Source organism: Rousettus aegyptiacus, unplaced genomic scaffold (assembly GCF_014176215.1).
Source record: "Rousettus aegyptiacus isolate mRouAeg1 unplaced genomic scaffold, mRouAeg1.p scaffold_m13_p_7, whole genome shotgun sequence".
NCBI lineage: Eukaryota > Metazoa > Chordata > Mammalia > Chiroptera > Pteropodidae > Rousettus > Rousettus aegyptiacus.
Genome location: NW_023416310.1, coordinates 83,753,992 through 83,777,742, shown reverse-complemented (window position 1 = coordinate 83,777,742; position 23,751 = coordinate 83,753,992). Strand labels below are relative to the sequence as shown.

Here is a 23,751-nt window from a genome sequence, read left to right as displayed (position 1 = left end):
CAATAAAAGTGTTGGAAGATAAAGTTGGGAAATTTCAGAAAGTAAAACCAAAAGAGGGGAGGAAAGGAGAGAAAGAAAAGTCAAATGGAACAGTTAGGAAAGTCAGCGGGCTCAGTGTAGGAGAACCTTACCCAATTAACAGGATTCCCAGAAAGGGACAAGAGAAAACCAGTTACATCTCTGGGTAATTACACCTGAGAGTAGAGAGGAGTGAGGCAGGAAAGAATGAATTTTCATCATTAAAATGTAGTTATTTCTTTAATAAAACGCTTTAATACCAGGAATAATTAGGAAAGAATTTTCTTTCTAGCATATCTTCCTTTCACTGTGCTCTCAGCTGACATTTAAATTTCCTTGTTCAGTATGATGTAAACTTCCTCTGAGCTCCGAACGTTCCTGTAAGCCTATGCCAGAACACTCAGTGCTCAGTTCTGGGGTTACAGGCTTCATTTATCTTCTTTCATAGAAGAATATGACTCATGAGCTATAATTCTCTTTAAGAGAAGACTCCTCCTCCTATTTAGGTGAAAGTAGGAAGGAATCATAGTGTTAGTGGAAATCTCTCCTGCAGGTCCAAAAGAACAGGAAGTTGTATATTGTGATCTGCCTATTCCAACTGATAATTCTGAATAAATCAAAATCTGAAGTACTGGATTTGGATTTCAGGATTCCACTATTAGATATACCTCTAAGAAGTCTGCAACCCTAAGAAATGATGGCATGTTCAAACTGCTTAGTTTTTCATTAAAAGTTCATTAATGAAATGGAAGAAAAGGAGAGACGTAACTTTAAAATCAAAGTCTGAAGAAAACATGCCACTTAGCAATTTAAAGATTTTGTTTTATTTCTAATTAATAGAATCTTAGTTGAGTAAATAGATCATCATAGTTACCGAAGGGAACAATTTAAGGAAATACGTTTCAGATTTAAATTAACCTGCATCTACTACAGAACAAAAGAGAATACTTTACAAGCTTTCTAAGCCAGCCAATATTTTCATATTTGAATGTTACTTTTATTGAATACACCAGCTCATAGGCTATAGTCATAAACCAATGTTATTTTTTTCTCCTACTGTCTTTTAAAATCTACTCTGTGAAGATTAGTATTCTCCTAGCCTAAGGTTAAGAGTCCCATAACTTTTCTAAACTAACAGGTTACACAGTCTTAATCTAACAATAACCAAAACTTTGAAACCAATTTAAAGTTGAGGCTTCTCCCTTACTCTAGGTCAGGCCCCCTACGGGATTATAGATAGAAAACCTGCATTTGAGAGGGGGTGCAGCAATATGGTAGGCTTCTCCCTCTTTGCCGGCATCATCTCCCTTTCTCCCTGACTTACCCAGGACTGAAGCAGGCAGGAAAGAAGGAGAAGGAGGAAAGCAGGAAATTCTTACTCGAATGTACTCCTACAACAAGATGGTAATGGTGCCCCCTGGCATTGGCGTAGTTGAAAACTGATCTTTCTCCTGGGCAATTTAATGCATTATTCCGAGACTGTGCCCATCACTGTGGATCTCCCCACTGGTGCCTGTCATTCATGTACCCTCCTCTGGCTGTTTCTGGTTCTTTCCTTAGCTCCTGGGAATTTGGAAGTTCAATCCCTGTTGGGATCTTATCCTTTTAAAGGTCTCTCCTGTAAAAGACCTAAGAAAATCCTCAGAAACTCTTGGGCCTTCATCTTGCCCATAGGAAACAAACATCCTTTGCCTACACATATTAGAAAATACAGGGAACCTCACAATACATTTTCACCCCACAGTCAGAAAACACAAGAGCCAGCCAGTTCGCTGTGGGCCTTTTTATCAGATTAGAATTATAATATGAGCCGCTATGTAATTTTTAATTTTACTCGTGAAATTGATTAACAATATATTTTATTTAACCTAATATATTCCAGATATTATCATATAGACATTCAATCTATACTAAAAAAATGAAGACACTTTACATCTTTTTTGTACTAAGTCTCAGAAAACCAGATGTGTGTTTTACACTTAACGGTATATCTTAATGTAGACTAGCCACCTTGCAAATGCTCAAAAGCCACGCATGGCTAGTTATGGATGTGCAGCTTTAAATGTTGCAGACATGGTCAGATACCATTCCACAATACCTGCCCCCGCCAAGCCAGAGAAGACATGTGAGTCTCCAAGTGGTCCACTGGTGTATTCTCTAAATGTGAAGTGCTGGGAAGGTATTTCAGAGAAAACAGTTCTAAAGAAATCTTCCTTCATGCTCCAACATTCAACCTTTTAACACCCGCATGGGTGAGGTTAAGAGCCACAAAACAGGTTTTCTCTTACTTCCTGCGTGGGAAGGTCTAGTATCTATGTTGTTGTAGAGCCTTAGCCAACGCTTCCACTTTTAACATTCTGTCACCTGAATATTTCAATCATGTTTCAAGTTCTTGAGGTTTCTGGCAATTTCTTTTTGACTATAAGGTGATAGCTTTCAATAATAAAATAACTTTATGACAATATATATTTCATTTTAATCTGACAAAGTAAAAATTAGCTTTATTTACTTAAAATACCAATAAAAATCACAACCAACTATGGGCAACATATGATTATAAATAGGCAAAGTAAAAAATATCTACGCATGGGGGAAAAAAGACTAAGAAAATACAACATTTAACAACGGCTGTATTTTGGAAGAGTCACCATGAATAACTAGGAGTTTTCCTTTTTTTTTTATTGTAGTAAGTATGCACCAACTTTATACAATACTAAGGCTGGTTGTTTCCTACCTACGTCTTTAATTTTTTTATAATACTTACCTATTAAGGCTGTGGTAAACCGATTCATGGAGAGAGGCTCTAAATACATTGGTCCTTCATAGGCAGACTCCAGTTCACTCCTAACGTAGTCCCTAAATATATAAAACGTTAAGAAGGTATTAGATCAGTCCAAGTACCGACAGAGAAGAGAAGCCACAAACACAGAGAATTCTAATAAAAAGTATATTCCATTAATAACACCTCTCTACATCTAGACTAAGGAAAAATTTAGGTCTAAAAAATTCTATGGAATGGCCTTTGTCTCCTTCCATGCACTGGAAACAGAATTTACGGAAACTAGATTTTACTGTACAGAGCAGACAGTCAAAGCTCCACTGTGTGGGATTTTTTTCTTCCCATGACTTTATTAAATACTTTATGCCCTGTAAAAAGCCAGTTAAGGTACCATCTCTCTACCCTACTACTTAATAATATCTCGTAATACTGTATTAAATAGTTCCTCTTTTGGCTCTCTTCCACCATTCTCCTTCTGTCTTACTTTCCACAAAGTTTTGTCCCCAATTATACCTAATTAATTACAGTTAAAATCTCGAACTAGTTAGACAACTGGCTCATAGGTGGACAATCCTTAAAAACTGTCACTTTCAATTCTATAGGGAATTTACAGTTAGAATTATAATATTTAGGAAAGGTACAAATTTATTTCGAAACTATCTTAAGTCGAATCAAATATTCCTTTTCAGATTTACTTCATTTAACACATGACTGCTCAGAAATAACAAGATTTAAGTAGCACCCTGTACACTGAGAAAACAGCTTCTAGGGCTTAGGCGGGAAGCATAGAAAGGGAAGATTTAATTTATCATTAGTTAAGTTAAGCGGTAACACTAGAAGATGGTTTAGGTTCTTATAATATCAAGTGGGGAAATTTGTGTTAAAAAATTCACCTTTTTTTCCTTCAATTGGTGAATACTCTATTCGTTGTATTTCAAAACAGTCTGAATGTTTCAAGTATTTCTGAACAAACTCATATGGCTGTATTTACTTTTTCCATGACATTACTTCCTGTTAGGCAATCAAGTTGAATTCCTTCAGCATAGCATAGCCAAACACGGAGTGACCCTAACATAATCAGCAAAAAGAGTGCTCCCAAAAGTCAGAATTAAAAACTCCACGAGTTTTTAAGAATGGAAGCAGTTTTGGAAACAATTACAAAAATCAATGACTAAGCATCATGAGTGATTTGGCAACTCCTCTATCACTCTATGATGACTACTTCTAACAAATAATGTATTAAAAGTCTCTTTTTATTGAACTAGAAAGCCAGATTCTCAAGAGGAATGATTTCAAGGCAGTGGTTGTCAACCAGGGATGATTTTGTCCCTGAAGGGATATTCTGCAATGTCTAGGGACAGTTTTACTTGTCACAACTTGGAGGAGGGGTTGGGAGTGCTACTGGCACCTAAGCCAAGATGCTGCCAAAACATTCCGCACTGCACGAGACAGCCCCCAACAACAAAGAATTACCCAGTCCAGAAAGTCAATGGTTGAACCCTGTTTTAACGGAGAAAGGTACAGATGCTAGCTACATGTGCAAATTACATATGAATATCTGATTACCAGATTACCCTAGGTAACCATCAATCTAATTATATTTTATGTAGCTTTAGGATAGAAAGCTAAAGAATTAAGAGAATTATGAAATTTAAAATAAAATGTACATAGAAATATCACTTAGATTTATTTATGAAGTCTTTGAATATGCTATTAAAGACATAAATTTATATCTAAAAAAGATCTAACTCTGACTCTCAGTACTACGTAGGCCTCTAAAGCCAAATGATGTCTTTTGGGGCATAGCACATCCCTCTCCTATAGATCCAGTTTTAAAAGAGGCCAGAGAAAACCCATAAAGACAGAAAGCAGATTGGTACTTGCCAGGGGCTGGGGAGGGAAAATGGAAATGGCCAGTTAAAGGGTTTTATTTTGGGTGATGGCTGCAGAACATTATGAACATAATGTATCCTACTAAACTGTTCACTTTAAAAGGTTAGTTTTGTTATGTGAACTTCACCCTAATACAAAAGGGGGCTTACAAAAGCTCTATCCCCCAGGGGAAAAGCCATAAGGTGCCCTAAAGGGCCTTAGTCCCAGGAGCTCTCTCATAATGGGGTCGAGGGGATGGGTTCCCTGTCATGTTTTCTCCCCTTTGTTTGCTTTTGTCATCGCAATATTGATGTTGTAAAATATAACTCATTAAACGACATCGTTCTAGAATTTCTCATTGTTGAGACATGTTAACTATTTTGCGTTATTTCCTAGCCTACTTTTGGTTCACTTTCTTTTCAAAAGTTTCTTAGCCTTTCTTTAGAGTCTCTTACCTAATTTCACAAAACAAAACTAAGAAAAATGAACATTCTCTATGTTTTTTTAACTCAAAAAGAATTTACTGTACACATAATATGTCGCTAGCATACTGCTGGGCTCTGGGAATACCACAATGGATAAGAAAGGTGGAGTCCCTGTTAGCATAAAGATTACAAATCAGAAAAGGATACCTACAATAAAAAAAATACTTATCCTAACAATTACTTAATTACAATTGTGATAAATGCTATAAAATATATAGAATGTTGTGAGATATTTAAGTTTTTAATAATTTGATAAGTTCAAACTCTACTTAAAAATATTATTTATTAGCTTCACTTTGAGATTTTATTTCTGCCTTTTGTCTTTTATTTTAAATATCACTCATTTTACTTATTCACCAACTGATTATAAACCTTTACTTATAAATAACAGTCTCTTAAGCAACCTGAGTACTGAACAAACTAGGAACAATCTGTACATTCTGGCCACTTAGAGCTTTTACACAATGTTAATTCCAACGAAACCTAATCTATTATTACACAGAATAAACTAGTGAGCCCTCCAAGTTATCTTTTGCAATATGTGTAAACAAAGGCACCGTTCAGTTTAAGAGATTCCAAGATACTGCGTTGTTCAAACATCTGGATTTGAAGACCTACTACACCCTAAGCACTGTGCTAGCAACTGAATAGTTTATTTAACCAGGGTTTAATTATTTAAATCACCTCTGCCACGCTGCCACCCTACCTTCCTTTCGGCTTCTTTGACCCTTTACTAAAGATTTAATTCCTGGATCTGATAATATTCAAAAGAAGAAAACGTATCAAATGCTGAAATGGGTTAATTTTATTCCTGTCAAAATTAAATGTTCAGTATATAATTACAAAATATTATTCTAACAATTCCCGTAGCTAATCACGATGCTTCTCAATTGAGGAAAAAAATTTTTTCCCCAGAAGATGACATTTGGCAATCAGGGACTTTTTGGTTTCATAACTGCTGGGGAGGGGGCCCGCTGTTAACATCCCACAATAGCCAGGACTACCCCACAGCAGAAAATGACCCTGCCCCAAACGCTAACAGTTCTGAAGCAGAGAAACCCTCATCTGCAGCTTAGAATTATACAAGCTTTCACAAAACGGAGAGCTAGTTACCTGTATTTTTCACAGAAGTAACTTGGGAAAGCTTCACATTTGAAACCATACTTACACACCCAAAACCAGGATAAAAAGAAACCCACAAGCTCTTAATTCAAGTCATACACATACAAATTGATAACAGTAAAGCAAGGCACTTAAGAATACTGAAGTTTAAAAGTTTTAGAGAAAAACACACTACTGTGAACCATGACCACACTCCACGGAAAAGGTCATGTCAGTTGTAGTTTTCTGTTTTCCTTTTAGTTATGGGCAGTATCAATTTCAAAGCAGGACTGGCACTGGAAAATACATTCCTTACATCGCTCAAAATGAAGTGTAATTTAGTTCATACTAACTACCTGAGCTCAGGGATTTTCTAAAGTTTAGTTCTTCTGAACCGTCAGCTAAATCCATTCTATAATAATCCATTCTTCTTATTAAAATTATTGGGGTGACATTGGTTAATAAAACTCAAATATGTTTCAAGGGTACGATTCAATAATGCATCATATGTATAACGCATTGTGTGTTCACCACGTATAGTTAACTTTCCTTCCATCACCAAATATTTGATCCCTTTTACCCCTCTCTACCTACCTCCCCCCTCCCCACTTCCCTCTGGTAACCTCTAATCTACTTTCCGTGTCTCTACAGACATATTCCAAATAGATTTTTATTCACTTAAGGATAATCAGCCTCATATGTGAATATACGTATTTAGGGGAAACAGAGATCAAGCTTTATAAAGAGTTTATGAATTTTAAGAAATTAATATTTGCAAATGTCTTTTTCTATAGCCAGTTTCTAAAGTACCAAATTACTTATTTAAGTCATCCAAGTATTGATTCTTCTTCTCAGGACCATATTACACAACTAGACTGGACTGAATGGTGGAAAATATGTACAAATCATGTAGCTGATAAGGGACTTGCATCTAGAATATATAAAAATTCCTAAGACTCATTTTAAAAAATCCAAATAAATAATGGGCAAAAGATCTGAATACACAGTTCTCCAAAGACTGACATGACAAAGTGCTCAACCTCACCAGTCATCAAGAAATTGCAAATCACAACCACACTGAAATATCACTTCATATTCATTATGATGGCTATACTAAAAAAGATATCAAAAGTGTTGGCAAAGATGTGGAGAAACCGGAACCCTCACACACTGCTGGTGGAAACGCAGAACAGCGCAGCCACTTTAGAAAGTAGTCTGGCCATTCCTCAAAAGGTTAAACATCAATACCATATGTTCCAGAAGTTCCACCCCAAGGCATATGCCCAAGAAAAAAAAACAATGAGTGTTCACAGCATTATTCACAATAGCCGAAAAATGGAAACAACCCAAATGTCCATCAAAGGATGGATGGATAAACAGTATGTGGCATATTCACACAATAGAATATGACTTGAACAGGAAAAAAAAGTACTGATACATGCTACAACACAAATGAGCCTTGAAAACATGCTAAGTGAAAAAGGTCAGACAAAACAGGACTGCATACTGTAAAAGTCAATGTATATGAAATGTCCAGAAAAGACCAGTCCACAGAAACAGAAACAGATTCACACTTGCCAGGGGCTGGTTGTGGGGGCGGGGCAGACTGGTGGGAAATGGGAAGTGACTGCTGGGTACAGAGTTTCTTCTTGAAGAAAATGTTCTAAAATCAACTGTGGTGATGTTTTGCATAATTCTATGAATGTACTAAAACCCACTGAGCTATATACTACTTTAGGTACATAATTATCTCTCAATAAAGCTGTTATTTTAAAAAAAGATACTTGATTATGAAACTACCACATGAAATCTGAAACATTGTTTTTTTAAAACTAAACACTTCAGCCTAAATGTTTTATAAATGTGACATGTTTGAGTTTCAATATTTATCAAATGTGACATGTTATGAATAATTTCTGCTAACCTTTTGTGAGGGAGCACCACATAGTACAAATTATACTACGAGGAGAAATACTAAAATATTCCATATCTTGAAATTTGTTAGTTTACTATCAAACTAACTCCATAAGATGAGCAGTCTTACTTTACAATTTCAAAGAAGCAACTGGCCAAGGTAACACAGTATTCATTAAGCAGAGAACCGATTTCATACCCAGTCTAATTCTAAAATTTTTTTTTTTTTTTATACTAACCATCCTGCCTGCCTAAGAGAACTGAACTAAGAATCAGAAAACCTGGATTCGAGTTGGAGTCTGAGGCTGTCCCACTTCAGTCTTTCCCCACTTCAGTTTTTTCATGTGTAAATTTCAAAAGCCTTTAATAAGCATCAAAATGAAAATAAAAAACAGGAAATGTTTTTGCACACTATAAAATTTCATTACAAACTTTTCAGTTTAAAATAAGTAAATGTTTTAATAATGAAAACAAACTTTTTATGTTAGAAAAAAACATTCCCACAAAATCTAAAACTAAAAAGTTGAAATTGCCATAAGAATGGTCAGAAAAAGGTTTTAGTTCTGACACTTTTAGGGCCCCCTTTATCCTTATATAACGGAATTTTGAGCTCTTTAGACAAGCCTGGATGGGAATACGCGCGCGCGTGTGTGTGTGTGTGTGCGCGCGCGTGTGTGTAAACAGAACTACATGGTGTCAGCTATCACTCCACCACAAACCACATGGAAACTGAAAAACCATAAGGGAAAGGGCAGGTTCATTGTTTTTTCACCGATAATTATAATTATCAAAGCAATAATTTTAGTAGCTTTACCTTCAATTCTAAGATTTCTCTGATTCATCATCAAAATCCTATCAACTCTAAAAAATAGTGTTACACCACGGAAAACTCTGCCATTTAAAAAAAAGTCAGAAATTGTGCTTTACATGCTTTATCTTATTCAGTTTTTACAATAGCCCTTTAAGATATTATCACCATTTTACAAGTGAGGAGAACTGAGATGTCACTTTCTGGTAAGTGACACTAAAGTTATGGAACAGTTAATAAGGACCATGAAATCTGAATCTATCTAATCATCCATCCACTTATCCAAAAGATATGCCCAGGCACTAATTTACACCATAAAATGATGACTCAGGAGCTCACATACCAACTCCTGCACTTCTCTCTACAGACATAATATTTGCTTTAAAAAAATGTATAAAAAGATAGGGAAGCATCTCTACTTTGAGCATAAGCTGAGATTCAGTCGTGTCTGGGTGAGGCCAGAAGACTAGACTGTGGCTGGGAGTCTGCAGTTGGTGGTACTGGAATGGGAAGGCCATCATGTTGTCAACGTCAGTACTGGCCCTTGGACGCCTAGTCTAAGTTCTGTTGAAGACGTCACAGGAAAAGGCTGAAGCTGTTCCCAGAAAAGGCACAAGGACATCTTTGTGTGACACCAAATTAGCAAAGTCATTGTGTCCACTTAAGGGTAAAGCATGGCTTGATGTGAGACACTGTGGGGTCACAAGAAAGGCAGCACTACTCTGGCAGCTCCAGATTCTGCAACTTTGACATTCGAGGACATGCCCTGGGCAAGGCCCGTGGCAGCAATTAAAAAGTAAGACGCCTCCAGGTACCTTTTTGAGCAGAGGAAATCAACCACACAGGAACAGAGAAGACTGTGAGAAGACTGAGTTGCAGGGAAACATTCCAGGGCCTTTGAGAAAAATATTAAAGTCCTGCTCCAACATGAAGGGCCAAGAGTCAGTGACTATTAATATCACTTTTTAGTATCACTGAAGTGGTGAAAACTGGAAGGTATTAAAAAACTGGAAAGAAATATTACAATTTTTACAGGTCTATCTCTCAGCAGTATAATTTCAGGTGATTATTACTGTCTATAAATTTTTTGTATTTCCCAAAAATTATCGACAGTGAACAGTATTAATTTATATTGGGGGAAAAAGAAAGGTTTTAAAAAAGTCAACCATTCAATTCTAGTCATAAAAACATTTCTAAGATTAAATTTCAAGCCTATACCAAAAATCTGTATTTCAAACCTCTAGGGAATTATATTTTAGTATATATTCAAAAATACTGTCACTTCTTAGAATTGGGAGTATATGTTATTATGGTTATACATTTCAATCAGAACAAAATAAATTATTCCCACAAAATTTATTCTACCCCATCACAATTGCTATGTGGCTTTTGGTTCACCTGTGCTATAGCTGGAAACTCAATGACAGCCCAGTCTTAAAATTTATAGACTAGGAGACCTGGGCAAACAGACAATATTGCTAAAGAGGCAGAAGTTGAGCTATACAATTAATCTAATCAAATAATTTTTAGCAATCATTCACTATATACATGGTTGCATCTTACACTGATTCTTATGCATCATAAACTGACTTCCTGAAATGATGGAAAGTAATGAAGTCTATAATTTTTAAAATGTTTCTATAGCTTGTCTCTGGAAATTCTTGTCACTGGTAACAAAGAAAAGCTCCTGGGTATCATTGTAAACATACTCCATTTCATATTAAGATTGTTTTTAAACACAAAAATAAATTTGAGGCATAACCCCAGCTATTAATCCTGTACGATAATATTTATTTAGAAAACAAGTATCAATAAAACTGTTCTAGATACCTACCAAAGCTTTGGCTTCTTAACAGTGTTCATGGGAAGTATTTTATTGGTAAAGGAAAACTCTTAATTCAGCCTCACATTTCAAAAATGGAGTCATACTCTTACCTGGAAATTTGATGTCCAGCATAGAGGAGCAGGGCAGTCAAAAAATATAGGTAAAGCTGAACCAGATGCTGCCTGGGCAAGGTTAGTAGCACAACACTTAAGATGTAACCTGTAGCAAAAATTAAGAGAGATTTAAATAAAATACGATTCCAATTTAGTCTCCAAATTAATTACACTAATAAAAAGAGCTTAAAGTAAATTACTTTCCAATTAGGTTTCAACAACTTTTCTTTTTTTTTACTTCACTACCAAAGTAAATTTAGCACAGTAAAATCACTATTTTTTGTTAATGATATAAAGCATTTTTCACTTCTGCAGATGTTTCTATTTTACAATTGAATGTATTACACAAAGGTATAAGAGGACTCTGTTCGTTATCTATCCTTTCTATCTACTTGTCTGTTCACTCTACCAATTCTCTCATTCTCTAGTTCCAGAGGAAGAATTAGGTGTCTTCGTCCCTCTCTCAGGCTGCCTGCTTCCATTCAATACGAGATCTTATTTTTCCAGCTCCTAAGGACCTTTATCTTCTACATCTTCAATCGTTCCCCTGACACCAGTCCTCACTTCTCTTTTCAAAGTACAAGAACTTCCCTCAATCTTGAAGAAAAACTTCTCTTCACACTGATTTCTCCTTTTTCTATTGCCTATTTTTCTCATTCTACTGATGATACATTATAAACTATTTGTATCAATGCCTCTTATTTTCTAACCATCTATTATTCTCTATTTACCCTCTAAAATCCACAAACCCTCTACAAACCCCTTCAACTCTAAAGAAACTCAGAAGTCAACAACTACCTACTTGTCAAGTCTAAGACATCCCGCTTATCCATGTCCCAGTAATTAAGGAAACTACTCTCAAAATTCTTATTCTTTGGTTCTGTGACATAAATTTCCTTTTACCCTCTAATTCTCCCTTCTACTTTCTTTTCACCCCCTCAAATGAACATAGGGAATTTAGTCTGTGAACAACTGCTTTTCTCTCTATAAAGTATCTAGCTCAAAGAATCTATTTTGCTGCTTCAAATATACTATTCTAGATGTACGTTATCAACAAATAGTTGGGGAGAATCTGCTATAAAAGCAATAAAAACATGATCACTGTTTTTTTCTAAGTAAAAAACTCAATCATTTCTTATTCTAAATAGACAGCTCATAGCTCACAATGCCTGAGATACATTCCAGTTAAATGTTCTAATATACAAGTACAAACTGGGATCTCTTCCTCCTCCCTCAACAAGCTAGCTCACCCTCTTTCACACTCCTAAATCCCATTCACTGTCTCAAACCTGAGTCATCTTTTCTCTATTACCAACTGCTGCTGAGTCTTCCCCAACAAGTCTTTCACATAGTACCGTTCCTTTCCAGACCCTATGCCCCATCCTAATCCATTCTGTAATATAATACTAATTGCTATTCTTCTTTCAGCCTCTTTCCATCTTCATACGCTCTATATTTCATTACTAGGGCAACATTCTCCAAACCATCACTTTTATCTAGAGAGCGCTCCTGTTCTAAAACCTATGCAAGTTCTGAACTTCTCAGTCTGACATCCTAGATTTTAAAAAATCCTGTTCTACTCTCCTATAACTATTTTCCACTTATTAATGAGTCTCTATTTGGGCACAGATATCACTTCTTAGCACCTAATGCCCTTCCCATGGACTCAATAGTACTTTTAATTAAGGAAACAGGGAAGGCATGCTAAAAACTAGAGATAGAATTCAGTCTTCCCACACAACCTAACTTCAAAACAATTCAGCAGAAGCGAGATAAGTATTTCTATTTGCTTTCCATTTCTTAAAATAAGTTCTCCAATTTATTTTGTTAATCCTTATTTCAAAGGACTTTAGAGGTATTAAAAAGGATATTTATTATCTTTAACAAGCATTTTTAATGTTTGTGGTTGAAAGATTTTTCTAATTTCTCTATTGCCTAAAACCACTCCTTAAATTGTCTTTTAATGAACTATCATTTTTTTCCAGATATTCTAATCTTACCCTTCTGCTGCACATCTCATAAAATCAGCTGCCAAATCCTCTAGATTGATCATATTCATTTCAATCATTCTTTTAATATTCCAATCACTCAAACAACATTATTACATATAAAGTACGATCCATATGTACTCCTAGGCATGGAAGATCCAAAGAAGAAAAAAGAAACCATCTAGTGAAAATTAAACATGGACAAAGTATGAAACAATACTGGTACTGTAATAAGCAAACATCAGAAGGGCTATGGTTAATTCTGTGATTAAGTTTGATATGAACTTAAAAAGGTAAATGGATCTTTCTATATCAGTCTAACGAAAGGAGAAACATTCTAAGAAAAGAGATTAGAAAATAAGAAAACCATAAAAACACTAAGGATATTTTCAGGAGACAGTAAATTCAGTAGGCTAGACTAGAATTTGGTGTAAAAAGAAAGAATACTGGGAGGGTCCTGGGAGATGATGCTGATAGAAATAGTGGCTAAAACCTTGAACATGATAATAAGTTTATACCGAACTAATGGTTCTCAAATACTTTAGAGACCCACTTAGGTTAGGTAAGAAAACAAAAAACAGAACAACGAAAACCCTATGGCTCACTTATACCCCCATTTTCACATTCCAGTGAGGGGGGAACACTGTGACAACAATAACATATATTGCGTAAGAAGACTTTTGAGATTATAAATACTTAGGCAAAATAATAGTATGAATAAATCACTTGAACTATAACGACTAGATTCTAAAGTTCAGATAGAAAACTAACAATAACAAAAATTCAGAGGGAGAAATATAAAACGAGGGACTAATTCTGTCAGACAGTAAAATATAACCAAAATCCAATAAGACAAACTAAAAGGACAGAAAAAAAAGTTTAGAAACAAAAAATATATACGATAAAATAGTATATCGGTATGTATATTGGTACATATTTGGTATATATGTATTTAGTGTATAATAATCAGTAAAAGTTGGACTAAACTATTTAATAAACATATGGAGACAATCAAAGAGTTATCTGGAAAAAATGAAATTATACCTATAACGCACTGTATACGCATATAAATTCTAAATGAAGAAAAAATTTAAATGTAAAAAATAATACAATAAAACATGATAGAATTCTTCATAAAGAATTTTCAAGAATAGGGAAGACTTTTCTAATTGATTCAAAATCCTAAAGCTATAAAAGAAACAATAAATTCAACCCCATTAAAAGCAAATTCTGCATGTCAAAAAAAAAAAAATCAAGGAAAATCAAGGGAACTGAAACTGGAAAAAATAATTTCGACTCATCACAAAAGGTAATTTCCCTAATGTACACCAAAGTCCTACAAATTAATACGAAAAGGTTAACAATCCCATTAAAAAAGTAGGCAAGGGACATTAAGTGACAACTGTCTGAAGAGGAAATACATTTTTCTTAAATGTAAATAAATTAAATCTTATTGATAAGTACAAATGAAAGCTACATTTGAAACCATCCATTTTTCACCTACTAGAGTAGCTAAATATAAAAGTTTGATAACACCATTATGATAAGGATATAGGGCTGCAGGAGCTCTCAATCACTGTTTGTGGCAGTACAAAATAGTTAAACCCTATAGAGAGTGGTATTGATCAATATTATAAATGTATACACTCTTTAACCTGGGAATTTCACTCCTAATAATTTATCTCAAGGCTATATTTTCATGTGATGAAATTATGGCTATACGAAATTATTTAGTTTAATAATTAATGAAATAGAAGACAGAAGCTATCTAAAATGTCCACCAATAGAGTAATTAGTTATAGTATAGCCATAAAATTATGGTATACCAAAAAATTATGTTATAGCCATATACAGATACTACCCCACTATAAAACAGAATTGCAGAGTTGAAGGGAAAGTGAAGCCTCAACATGCAAGCAGAATCATATGATTAGGCACAAGAGAGTACAAAGCTTTATTTCATGAATATCCAAAAGCAATAGTTAAGAGTAGGATATATCATTAAGTTAAAACAAACAAAAGGTTCAGAATAGTGTGCATTATGGTAACACCTGCACAAAAAAAGGGTAAATATATTTATTTATACTAATATATTTACATTTATATATCAATATATCTTTATATTTACTTATATATACATATCCCTAGAGTTATACACAAAATAAAAACAGCTGCTTGGGGCTCAGAATGAGAACTAAGTATACAAGGAATAGACATAGGAAGATACTTTTTACTGTATACTTTTTTGATTTTTGTTTAAGGGTAGACTTCTGTAATCAGAAACATTATATAAACACTACATAATACTTTGACACAAAGGTTACTCCAACCGAAAACCATTCATGCTGAAATTATCTACTCATATAATCACTGAGCTTACTCTAGCATAGCATGTAAGAAGTATATTTAAGAAGGCTGAGTTGAATTCCCAAAGTTATTTCAGAGAACAATGAATGGCAACTGGAATAAAACACATTCAATTTTGAAAATTAATGCTTCTGGTTACTAGGTAGTTGTTTTTAAAATAAATAATTCAATCTATTCTACAATAATATATAAGCACAGTTTTTAAACCACATGTGAATTACTTTGCTGATTAAGCTAAAAACCTAAGCTAAGCACCCAACTGTTGTTCTACAACAGACTGGAATTATTTTCTATAAATTGGCTAACATACAAAGCCTTTAATAAAGGGCTGAGAATTATAGTGTTTTACAGCATAAAAGAACCTTCCCATTCACAGACTTTCCAAAGACAACGCCACCTAAGAGAGATGAGTTTACTTTATTCACGTGTTCTACTTCCAGTGCACTGTCTTTTCTACTAGACCATACTTCTTCCCACAGTGGCTTCCTTGGTAATCTCTTAGAGCTGTAAGGTGTTCTCAGGGCTAAGCTTTGGAACCCAGAAAGACCTTCTATAGATAAAAATAAATTTCATAGAGACAGGACAACACGTCACAATCTTATAAAAAGTATACTTGCTGATGGGCAATTCTAATAAAAATATTAATAGAAAGACTCTATCATTCAAATCATGTCTTACAATGTTAAATAAAATATATTGTTGCTATCATTACATGTAAATCTAGTTAACCTAAAAATTAAATATTATGACTTTCATTGTAGATGAATTTTATCTGTTTCCTGCCTGTATTTCTTGATTTTAACTTTTTTAACCTCTAGCATTACTTTTACCACTAATGCCAAGTCATATCAATTATATTTCAAGGAGTATTTTCTGAGAAAATATTATAATTGCCCACCTTACATCTAACTGAAATGAATGCTTTATCTTCAATTGATATTAATGTTTTGGAACAAGGAAAAACATTACATTTTAAAAAGCTTACTTTCTGAATTATTACCAAAACCCAACATAATGACAAATTAGAACAGGCCAAATGTCTAAAAGGTATTTCTCATTATTCACATTTTATCATATTAAAATCTAAATTTTTTTTTCTGACTTCCAGTTTCATCCAGTAAAATAAATCCAACACTGTTTGTTTTCCTCTACCCCTAGTAATCCCTATGCAATGGTAAGACAAAAGACTATAACGAGATTCATAAATGTTCATCAGTGATTATCTCACTGTCATCTCAATGTAACTGGACCTCATCCAACCCAAATTCAAAAATATACAGACATAAAATAAATCAGAATGTTCACTACAAGATGAAAAAGGTGATGTAGACACTTACCTACATAATGCATATTAAGAGCCAAATACTTATATTGGAAAAGAGGGTTGTTACTGAGGCTACTTCTTTGGATCTGCTGGAAGAAGGAGCTGACGTCCCATCTGTATAGGACATCCAACAGCATGATGCTTGGCACCCGCAGGGCCACATTTAACACTGCCTCCAGTTTCTCTTTTGCAGCCATGTTTTTTCTTGGAGCAAACCTAAAATTCAGGAAACGCAAATATGAAAATAAGTCACCTCAAACAGCTTTTAGATATTCTCTTATGAATCTGATGGATTATCACATATTATACAAAAACTATCTTACAATGTATAAAACTTCTTAGCAACGCCTACCACTTCTGGATATTTATAAACTTTGTAATGTGGGGTTACACGGACTCGGACTCGTTCGGGTCTGCCCGATATTAAGATTCTGAACTTATTTTTAAAAAGCCCCTCACACCAAATCTAGGACTTAGAAAACAAAATACCTATCTTTTGTCCAATTAACTTGAAAAGAAATACTCACTCCTATAAAATTGAGATTTATGAAGCTCTTAAAAGAGGGCAAACATTATTTATATTAAAAAACTAAGCTATTCAATAAAAATCTGATAATTACACAGCAAGTTTGCAGCATCTCATAGTCTAGTATTTTCATTATTACTTAAAACTAAAATCGAAGTACTGAATTTACATGGCATAGATACAGTCCAGAGAACTCATAATATGTAAACTTAAAGACACATCTGCAATACTGTTTCCTTGAATCATTGATGTTAAACTCTTAGTCTGAGATTCCCACAATCTGCCTTCAAGGTAGGAAAACAATGCTCATCAGATTCTTCCCACGATACACAGACATGCTGGCACACGAGAACGAAGTGAGGCACTGTGAGTATGCAGCCCCAGTCTGTGCTGAGCTATTGACGAACAGTAGCAGAATGAAAGAAAAAAATAGAAGGAAATGAAGGATCTCCAGGACAACCTACTATTTAGAAGGACAACTCAATGGAATACTGCTTTATACGATTGAAATGCAAATTAATCCAAGGAATTTTAAGAAAGAGAACAGTGCAAACAAAAGTGGCTAAAGGACAATTTTAAGAGTAAAGATAATTCTGGATCCTTGGCTCTGACTATATCCTTTTAAGAATTTTGCTGAGAAAGCTAAACATATTTCTAGCTTTGGCAGTAATTTCAGACATTACAGGACAAACGAAAACATTTATTTCTGCAGAAAATTATAGTGACAGATTGCTATGCTATGGTTAAATATTTGTCAGTATTTCCATTTTACCCTCTAATTTTCATAGTTTCCTAGCTCGGATAGTTAAAAAAAAGGAGGTGGGGGGGAGGCTGACTTTGGCACACCATTATTTTAAGTTTTCAATCAGTAAAAAACTGATTAATTTCACTGACTGCTGACTAAGTATATATGATTCCCATTACCCAAATGTGTTATATATGCTATCAATACAAAATTAATTTTTATAAATACGGTAATTTTGATTACTTTAAATGAATAGGACTGCTTTAATAATTTTCCTAAACACAAAAAAATATTGTGAAACTCAAAACCAAATAGCTGTGTCCTAAGAGGGAAAAAGCACTGAAAAATAAAGTCTCTAATCAACTTTTATGCAAACTACACCCTTCAGGAACCTAAATTTCTCAAAGCTCATATTATTAAGAAAAAAAATAAACTGGGAAGAAATACACCAAAATATTCACATTAACATCCTTTCAACTGTGAGGTTGTAATTTTTATCCCCTTTTTCTTTTTCTGTTTGCCAAATGTTTTAGAATACCCATGTTATTTGGTGAGATGGTAAGATGCATTTTAAAAAAGAAATTCTTGGTAAAATGTGTGATGTGCCTGTACCATCTAAATGACTTAAGGAAATATATAGGAAATAACAGCTTACTCTGGTGGTCAAACTGATAACTCAATGCACTCTTGGGAATTTAACTATTTTTCTGATTCTAGAATTGCTATAGTAAGCAACAAAATAAAGGGAATACTATTGAGTTAATACTTGTGGTCCATATTTGTTTCATCTGACTTGGAGCCTTCCTCTGTTTGTAATGTTTTATTACTTTTGATGTACCCGCTTTCACCATTTATTGTAGCCCTTAAAGGGGTAACGAAAAAACTTAAAACAAATAACCAATCCTGCATTAGAAGTCAAGATCTGAACTGCTAGGGAAAAAAATCCAAACTCTCATAGAGGATCATCTCTATTACAAAAGAACGTCATTAGCATAATGGTACAGGTTCCCTCTTAATTACCTGTACTCCTGTCTCACAAATAGAACAAGAATAAAAAGAAAATCTTAGGTCCCTAAAGCTGTCAATATGAAGGAATATTGAAGAAGACAGAACCCCAAACACTACTGCATAACAAACTCGACTTAAATGTGTGAATTAAGGATCCCAGATATAATAAAATGTGTCTAATAACAAATCTACTGCTTACTATTTCATTTATTTCTGTATATGAATGATATTTTAGCAAGTAATTTGCAAGCAGACCATGTATAATGATGTGAAGGAAACATAGTTAATACGTGGAAAACCAAATGTAAATGTTATCCACAAAAGCTGGAGGAAAAAAAAAAAACCTTCCCCAAAACTTTATATAATTGACTCTTTCTCAAGTGCCACATGGATAGGGTGGTGACCAGCACAAATAAATACCATACACTACACTGTAGGACCACACACTAAACCAACATCTAAACAAAAGGTTGAAATATTTGTTTGTAGATAACTGAAATCACTCACGCCTACCAAATCACTATATTACAGCATGAAGTAAAAATGAAGCCTTCTCTCCTGGAGTAAAGAGATTATTATATCTCTACGATATTTATTTTCATTCAAACCTAATTTCTTTTTCCTTAGATTTGTTGGACAGATCTAAAGGATATAATCTAAGTCAGAGGGAGCTCAGAATTCTCTTTAAACCAAAATACCAAATAATTCTCAAAAATAAGGATAGCTAAAGAAAATTTAAAGGCTTGACACTCCTAAATCCAAATATATGAGCTACTTTCTTCCCAGTTCAGTCGCATACCATTCTACCTTCCATGCAAGATTTTAAAACTTTCTCCCAGAACTATGAAAATATTTGGAAAAGTAATACTCCAATACAATGTCTCGGCAAGTAACATAAGCTAAAAGTAACTCAAAGATGCTTTACACTGTAAAACAGCTTTAAGCACATCAAAAAAAAAAAAAAAAAAAAAAAAAAAAAAAAAAAAAAAAGCCCTTCTCTCCAATAATGGCCAAAACGGCTCAACAAATGCTAACCAAAAACAAGACCACAATGATTTCATTAAATAACTTTCCCAGGCTTGGAAGGATCAATCACTGCTTACAAACACAGCAATGTCTTATGCAAGTATAAGGTTGCACGGTTCACCATTCATATTTATGGGTTAGGAAACACAGAGAGCCTCTTTCTACACTTCCCTGAAAACACTGCATTGGTTCTGAATATGAAGAAATCAAACATATCATTATGAACAATAAGAAAAACGTACAATTTTAAAGTCATAGCTTGTCTCAGTTGAATTGTTAAGAAACATGGGAAATAACGTGATCTTAAAAAAAAAAAAAACAGTAGTCACATCTAGATAAACTAACTTCCTTTTAAAAAGACAAAGCCAAAATAAGAATACTATATGACCTGATTTAAAATTCAGTACAATACTTAGGAATTTAAGGCTGAAAGTTCTACATCTTTCTCCCCCATCTAAAGAAAAGCTAAAACTATCCTTCATCATTAACCTTTCTTTGTTCCAGCTTAAAAAAAAAAAAAAAAAAACCCTAACACCAACTAAAACCAATCTTAAAACGGACAGATTTTCTAGCTGCCCATATGCTAGGATGGTAAGCTTGAAAAATATGAGGGCAAAGCTGGAGCCTAAAATCGTAGGTAAACTCAGCCAAAAATTAATACGCGGGAGGAAAACGCACTTCTTACATAAGCATTGGCACATGTTTTAAATATAGCTGGTCCTCCACTCCCACTCATTGCTAGCCAACTTTGTGTGTACCCGATTTCCACATAAACTACTAGTAGTTCTGTGGTTTTCGTTATCTCCAAAACAGCAAAGATATGGAGTTCACTCTGAATCCAAGGGCCATCTTTTAACTTAAGGAGCCAGACAGTGGAAATAAAAACTGCAACCTCTGCCATTGAGCGCTCAGCCTGGGTCACGAATGCAGCACCGACAGCTCATCCTTTGGGCATGATTCAAAATTCAGAACTGCACACCCGTATTTAAAAAGATAAAAAGATACACAGTCCCCTCAGTTCCTTTAGAACTAGTTTCCTGTTTACTGCAGACTGCGATGCAAAGCCATCCATTAATCTTTGATGCCTTCTCACTGCAAGGCCCCCTTCCTCTGTTCCCCGCACCTCCTCTGTTCTCCCGCCCCCACGCCTGCTGATCTCAGCCGCGTTTGAACTATAGTAACCCCAAATGAGCTCGCTGCAAAAAGCAGGCAGCGCAGCAGCGAGCAGCAGCGGGGCCGCTGTCGCCGCGGGGCTAGGGGATTACGTTCACAAAAACTCTGCCAGGAGAGAGGCCCGTGCCAGGGAGCTCCCTCCTGTCTGGCCAAGGGTGCTGGCTCCGACACGCCACATACCAAAAAGCTTCCAAAGAAAGACGCGGCGAAGTTCTTCATCCCCGAACGGAAAGGGATCTAATTCCTGAAGGATGGGCATGGGTCTCGGGGTCCTTGGGTGGGGAAAGCAGAACTGGAGCGGGATGCATAAGAGGTGGCAAGCGAGAGAGGAAACGATAGAGACAAAAAGGGGTGAGGCGAGCTCTTACTGTTAAAAGACAGACGGGATGCAGAGCAAATAAGTCCCTATTCGCAGAATGGCTTGGCAGGCTTTTCCGCACCCCGCAAGGAACCTCAACCCGCATGAAAGGGCGGAGGCCGAGTTTGGGGATGCGTAGACCCAAGAAGGATAAGGTGAGAGGAAAGAGGAAGGGAAGCTTGGAAGCAAAGTGGACAAAGACGTAGAAGAGGGAAAGTTGCAAGTCAGAGCTGGAGAAAAAGAGGCTGGAAAGGGGCAGCTCAGGAAGGGGCTTACAAAAGGCCTCGAAATGGGATGCTGGGGAGGCGCTGGGGGCAAGCGCAGCACGAGGGCATCTTCGGAATGCCGGGGGAGCTGAGGGATGTCTCCAGGAGGGTGAGGAGGTGGGGAGGCGGCGGACCAGCCGCCGGGCCCGGGGAGGAGAGGGCAGAGTCGCAGAGAACCCGTGAGGGGCCAGGAGGACCGCGGGAGGGGCTGGCGGTTGGGGGGAAGGAGTGCTGCGGGTGAAGACGAGATGTGGACGCGGCCGAGGTTGCAGGGAGAGGAGCGAGGTGAACGCGGGAAGGGGCGAAGGAAAAGAAGAGGAAGGAGCCGGAGACGGGATGGGGGAGGGGAAGAAAAGGGAGGAAGGATGAGGGAAGCGGACTGAGGGCGCCGTGATGGGAAGGGGCCGTCCGGTTCGGTCACCTCGGGCTACGGCTTCCAGCCCGCGGGGCGAGGCCGCCAGCGGGCTGTCGGGCTCCGCAACTCCCCGGCTCTCTCGCCCGCCCTCCCGTTCTTCTCGGGCGGCGGCGGCGGGGGCCGGGACGGCGCGGCTCACAGCGGCGGCTCCTCTGCGCCGGGCCTTGGTTGCTGCGTCTCGGGAGGCGGCGGCAGCGGCGGCGGCAGCGGCCCAACCCGTGCGGTCACCATCGTCCGCGGCAGCATGCGCTCGCGGGCCAAGCCCCTCAGCACCCAGCGGCGGCCATAGCCTCCTGCGCTCGCTCCTCCCGCCCCCGGCACTCTGCTGCGGCCGCTGCCCGGCTCTCGCGCTCTGCGCCTGCGCGCGGGGCGGCGCGCCCCTCCCCCGCCCCCCTCGCGCGCGCGCGCGCCCCCGCGCTCACTCACAATCGCACCCGCCGGGTGGCTCGCGCGTCGCATCAGCTCACACCTCTTGCGGCCCACGCAGCCAGGCTCTGGCGGCTATTGAAACGCATATCATGTCGATACCTGTCCACGCACTGTGACACGCGCCTTTCTGACACACGTGCGCTCACACACTCCTCAAACACAAGTCGCACGCGCTCACACTCACACTCACCCTCCGAGTCCACGTGGGAGAAACGGCGGGGCCAAGCTTCACCCAGTGCAACTGCAGTTATAATGATGCCAGAAATTTTTTTAATGCCCTCGGTGACTGGACAAGACTGTCAACCCTACGGCGTCAGAGACCACGTCTGTGATGGCTCAGCAATGCCTAGCGCAGAATAGGTGTTCGATAAACAGCTGTTAAATGAGTGGATGCGTGAATAAATGAATTGGAACTGTTCACTGTACTTATTTTCCTTAATTGGAAAATTCCGACCCCTTGATTCCAAGAATGTCCAAAGAATTTTACTGTAATATGAAATTAAATAGTATCTTTTGTCTTGTCTTTTGAGTACACACAGACACACAAACACCCCCTTCCCAAGGTCCAAGTTCTGCACTGACCAATATTCCTACCCTAATTTAAATGTCAGCACACCTTTAGGGCGGGAGTTGTTCCTCACTTCCCCACAATGCAAAACCTGAAAGCAGGTAGTGTGTGCACAGAATGAGTCAAGAATGTTGCTAGTCTTCCAGGCTTAGGTAGGATCGTTTGTTAATCCCGCTTATCTACTGCCCTGCCTTACCAAGACCTTCACAGATTACCTCATTCCTGCCCACTACCCTCCCAAAAACCCCTACAGTGTTCCTTGCATTCTTCGGTTAGTTCCTGGAGAGCCTGTCAATACTAGAAACCAGTCCAACCTTTGATGTTGGCAGTGCCTATTACATAGAAGATACACACCCTGCAGGTAAAAAAGGTTGCAACTATACTGGATCATCCTGAAATTGTGAAGCCTCAACTTCTGCATGTTACGAGAGAAATTAATGTATTTCAATCTAGATTTCTGTGTCGGGGGCCCTCCTTGGAAATTCAAGTCTCCGGCCTCTGTATTTTAAATGCTAAACTCCCAATTCTGAGCAACCTTTGTATCTTGCTAAAATTGTAAAAATGAGCTCTCCATCTTTTTTAAAAAATGTAATTACTGGAGGCAGTCAATCAAATTCAGAGTAACTTTCCTTCCACTAGGGTG

At 37.0% G+C, this 23,751-nt stretch overlaps 1 protein-coding gene across 4 annotated transcripts in view; it reads right to left on the bottom strand.

Annotated features, from left to right (window-relative positions):
- RNF145 (ring finger protein 145) overlaps positions 1-22,437 on the bottom strand; it is a 46,939-nt gene extending 24,502 nt beyond the window's left edge. Inside the window, exons 1-4 of one of the 4 annotated variants that reach the window (XM_036224143.1) lie at positions 22,118-22,437; positions 16,608-16,810; positions 10,913-11,021; positions 2,783-2,874 (exon numbers count right to left, since the gene is read on the bottom strand). In XM_036224143.1, coding sequence (XP_036080036.1) covers positions 2,783-2,874; positions 10,913-11,021; positions 16,608-16,791 — 385 coding nt within the window. In that variant the 5' untranslated portion in view covers positions 16,792-16,810; positions 22,118-22,437. Of the gene's footprint in view, positions 1-2,782; positions 2,875-10,912; positions 11,022-16,607; positions 16,811-21,252; positions 21,374-22,117 lie in introns of those variants that run through there. The other 3 variants (XM_036224146.1, XM_036224145.1, XM_036224144.1) reach the window with 3 other exon arrangements.
- Between the last annotated feature and the right edge of the window lie 1,314 nt (positions 22,438-23,751).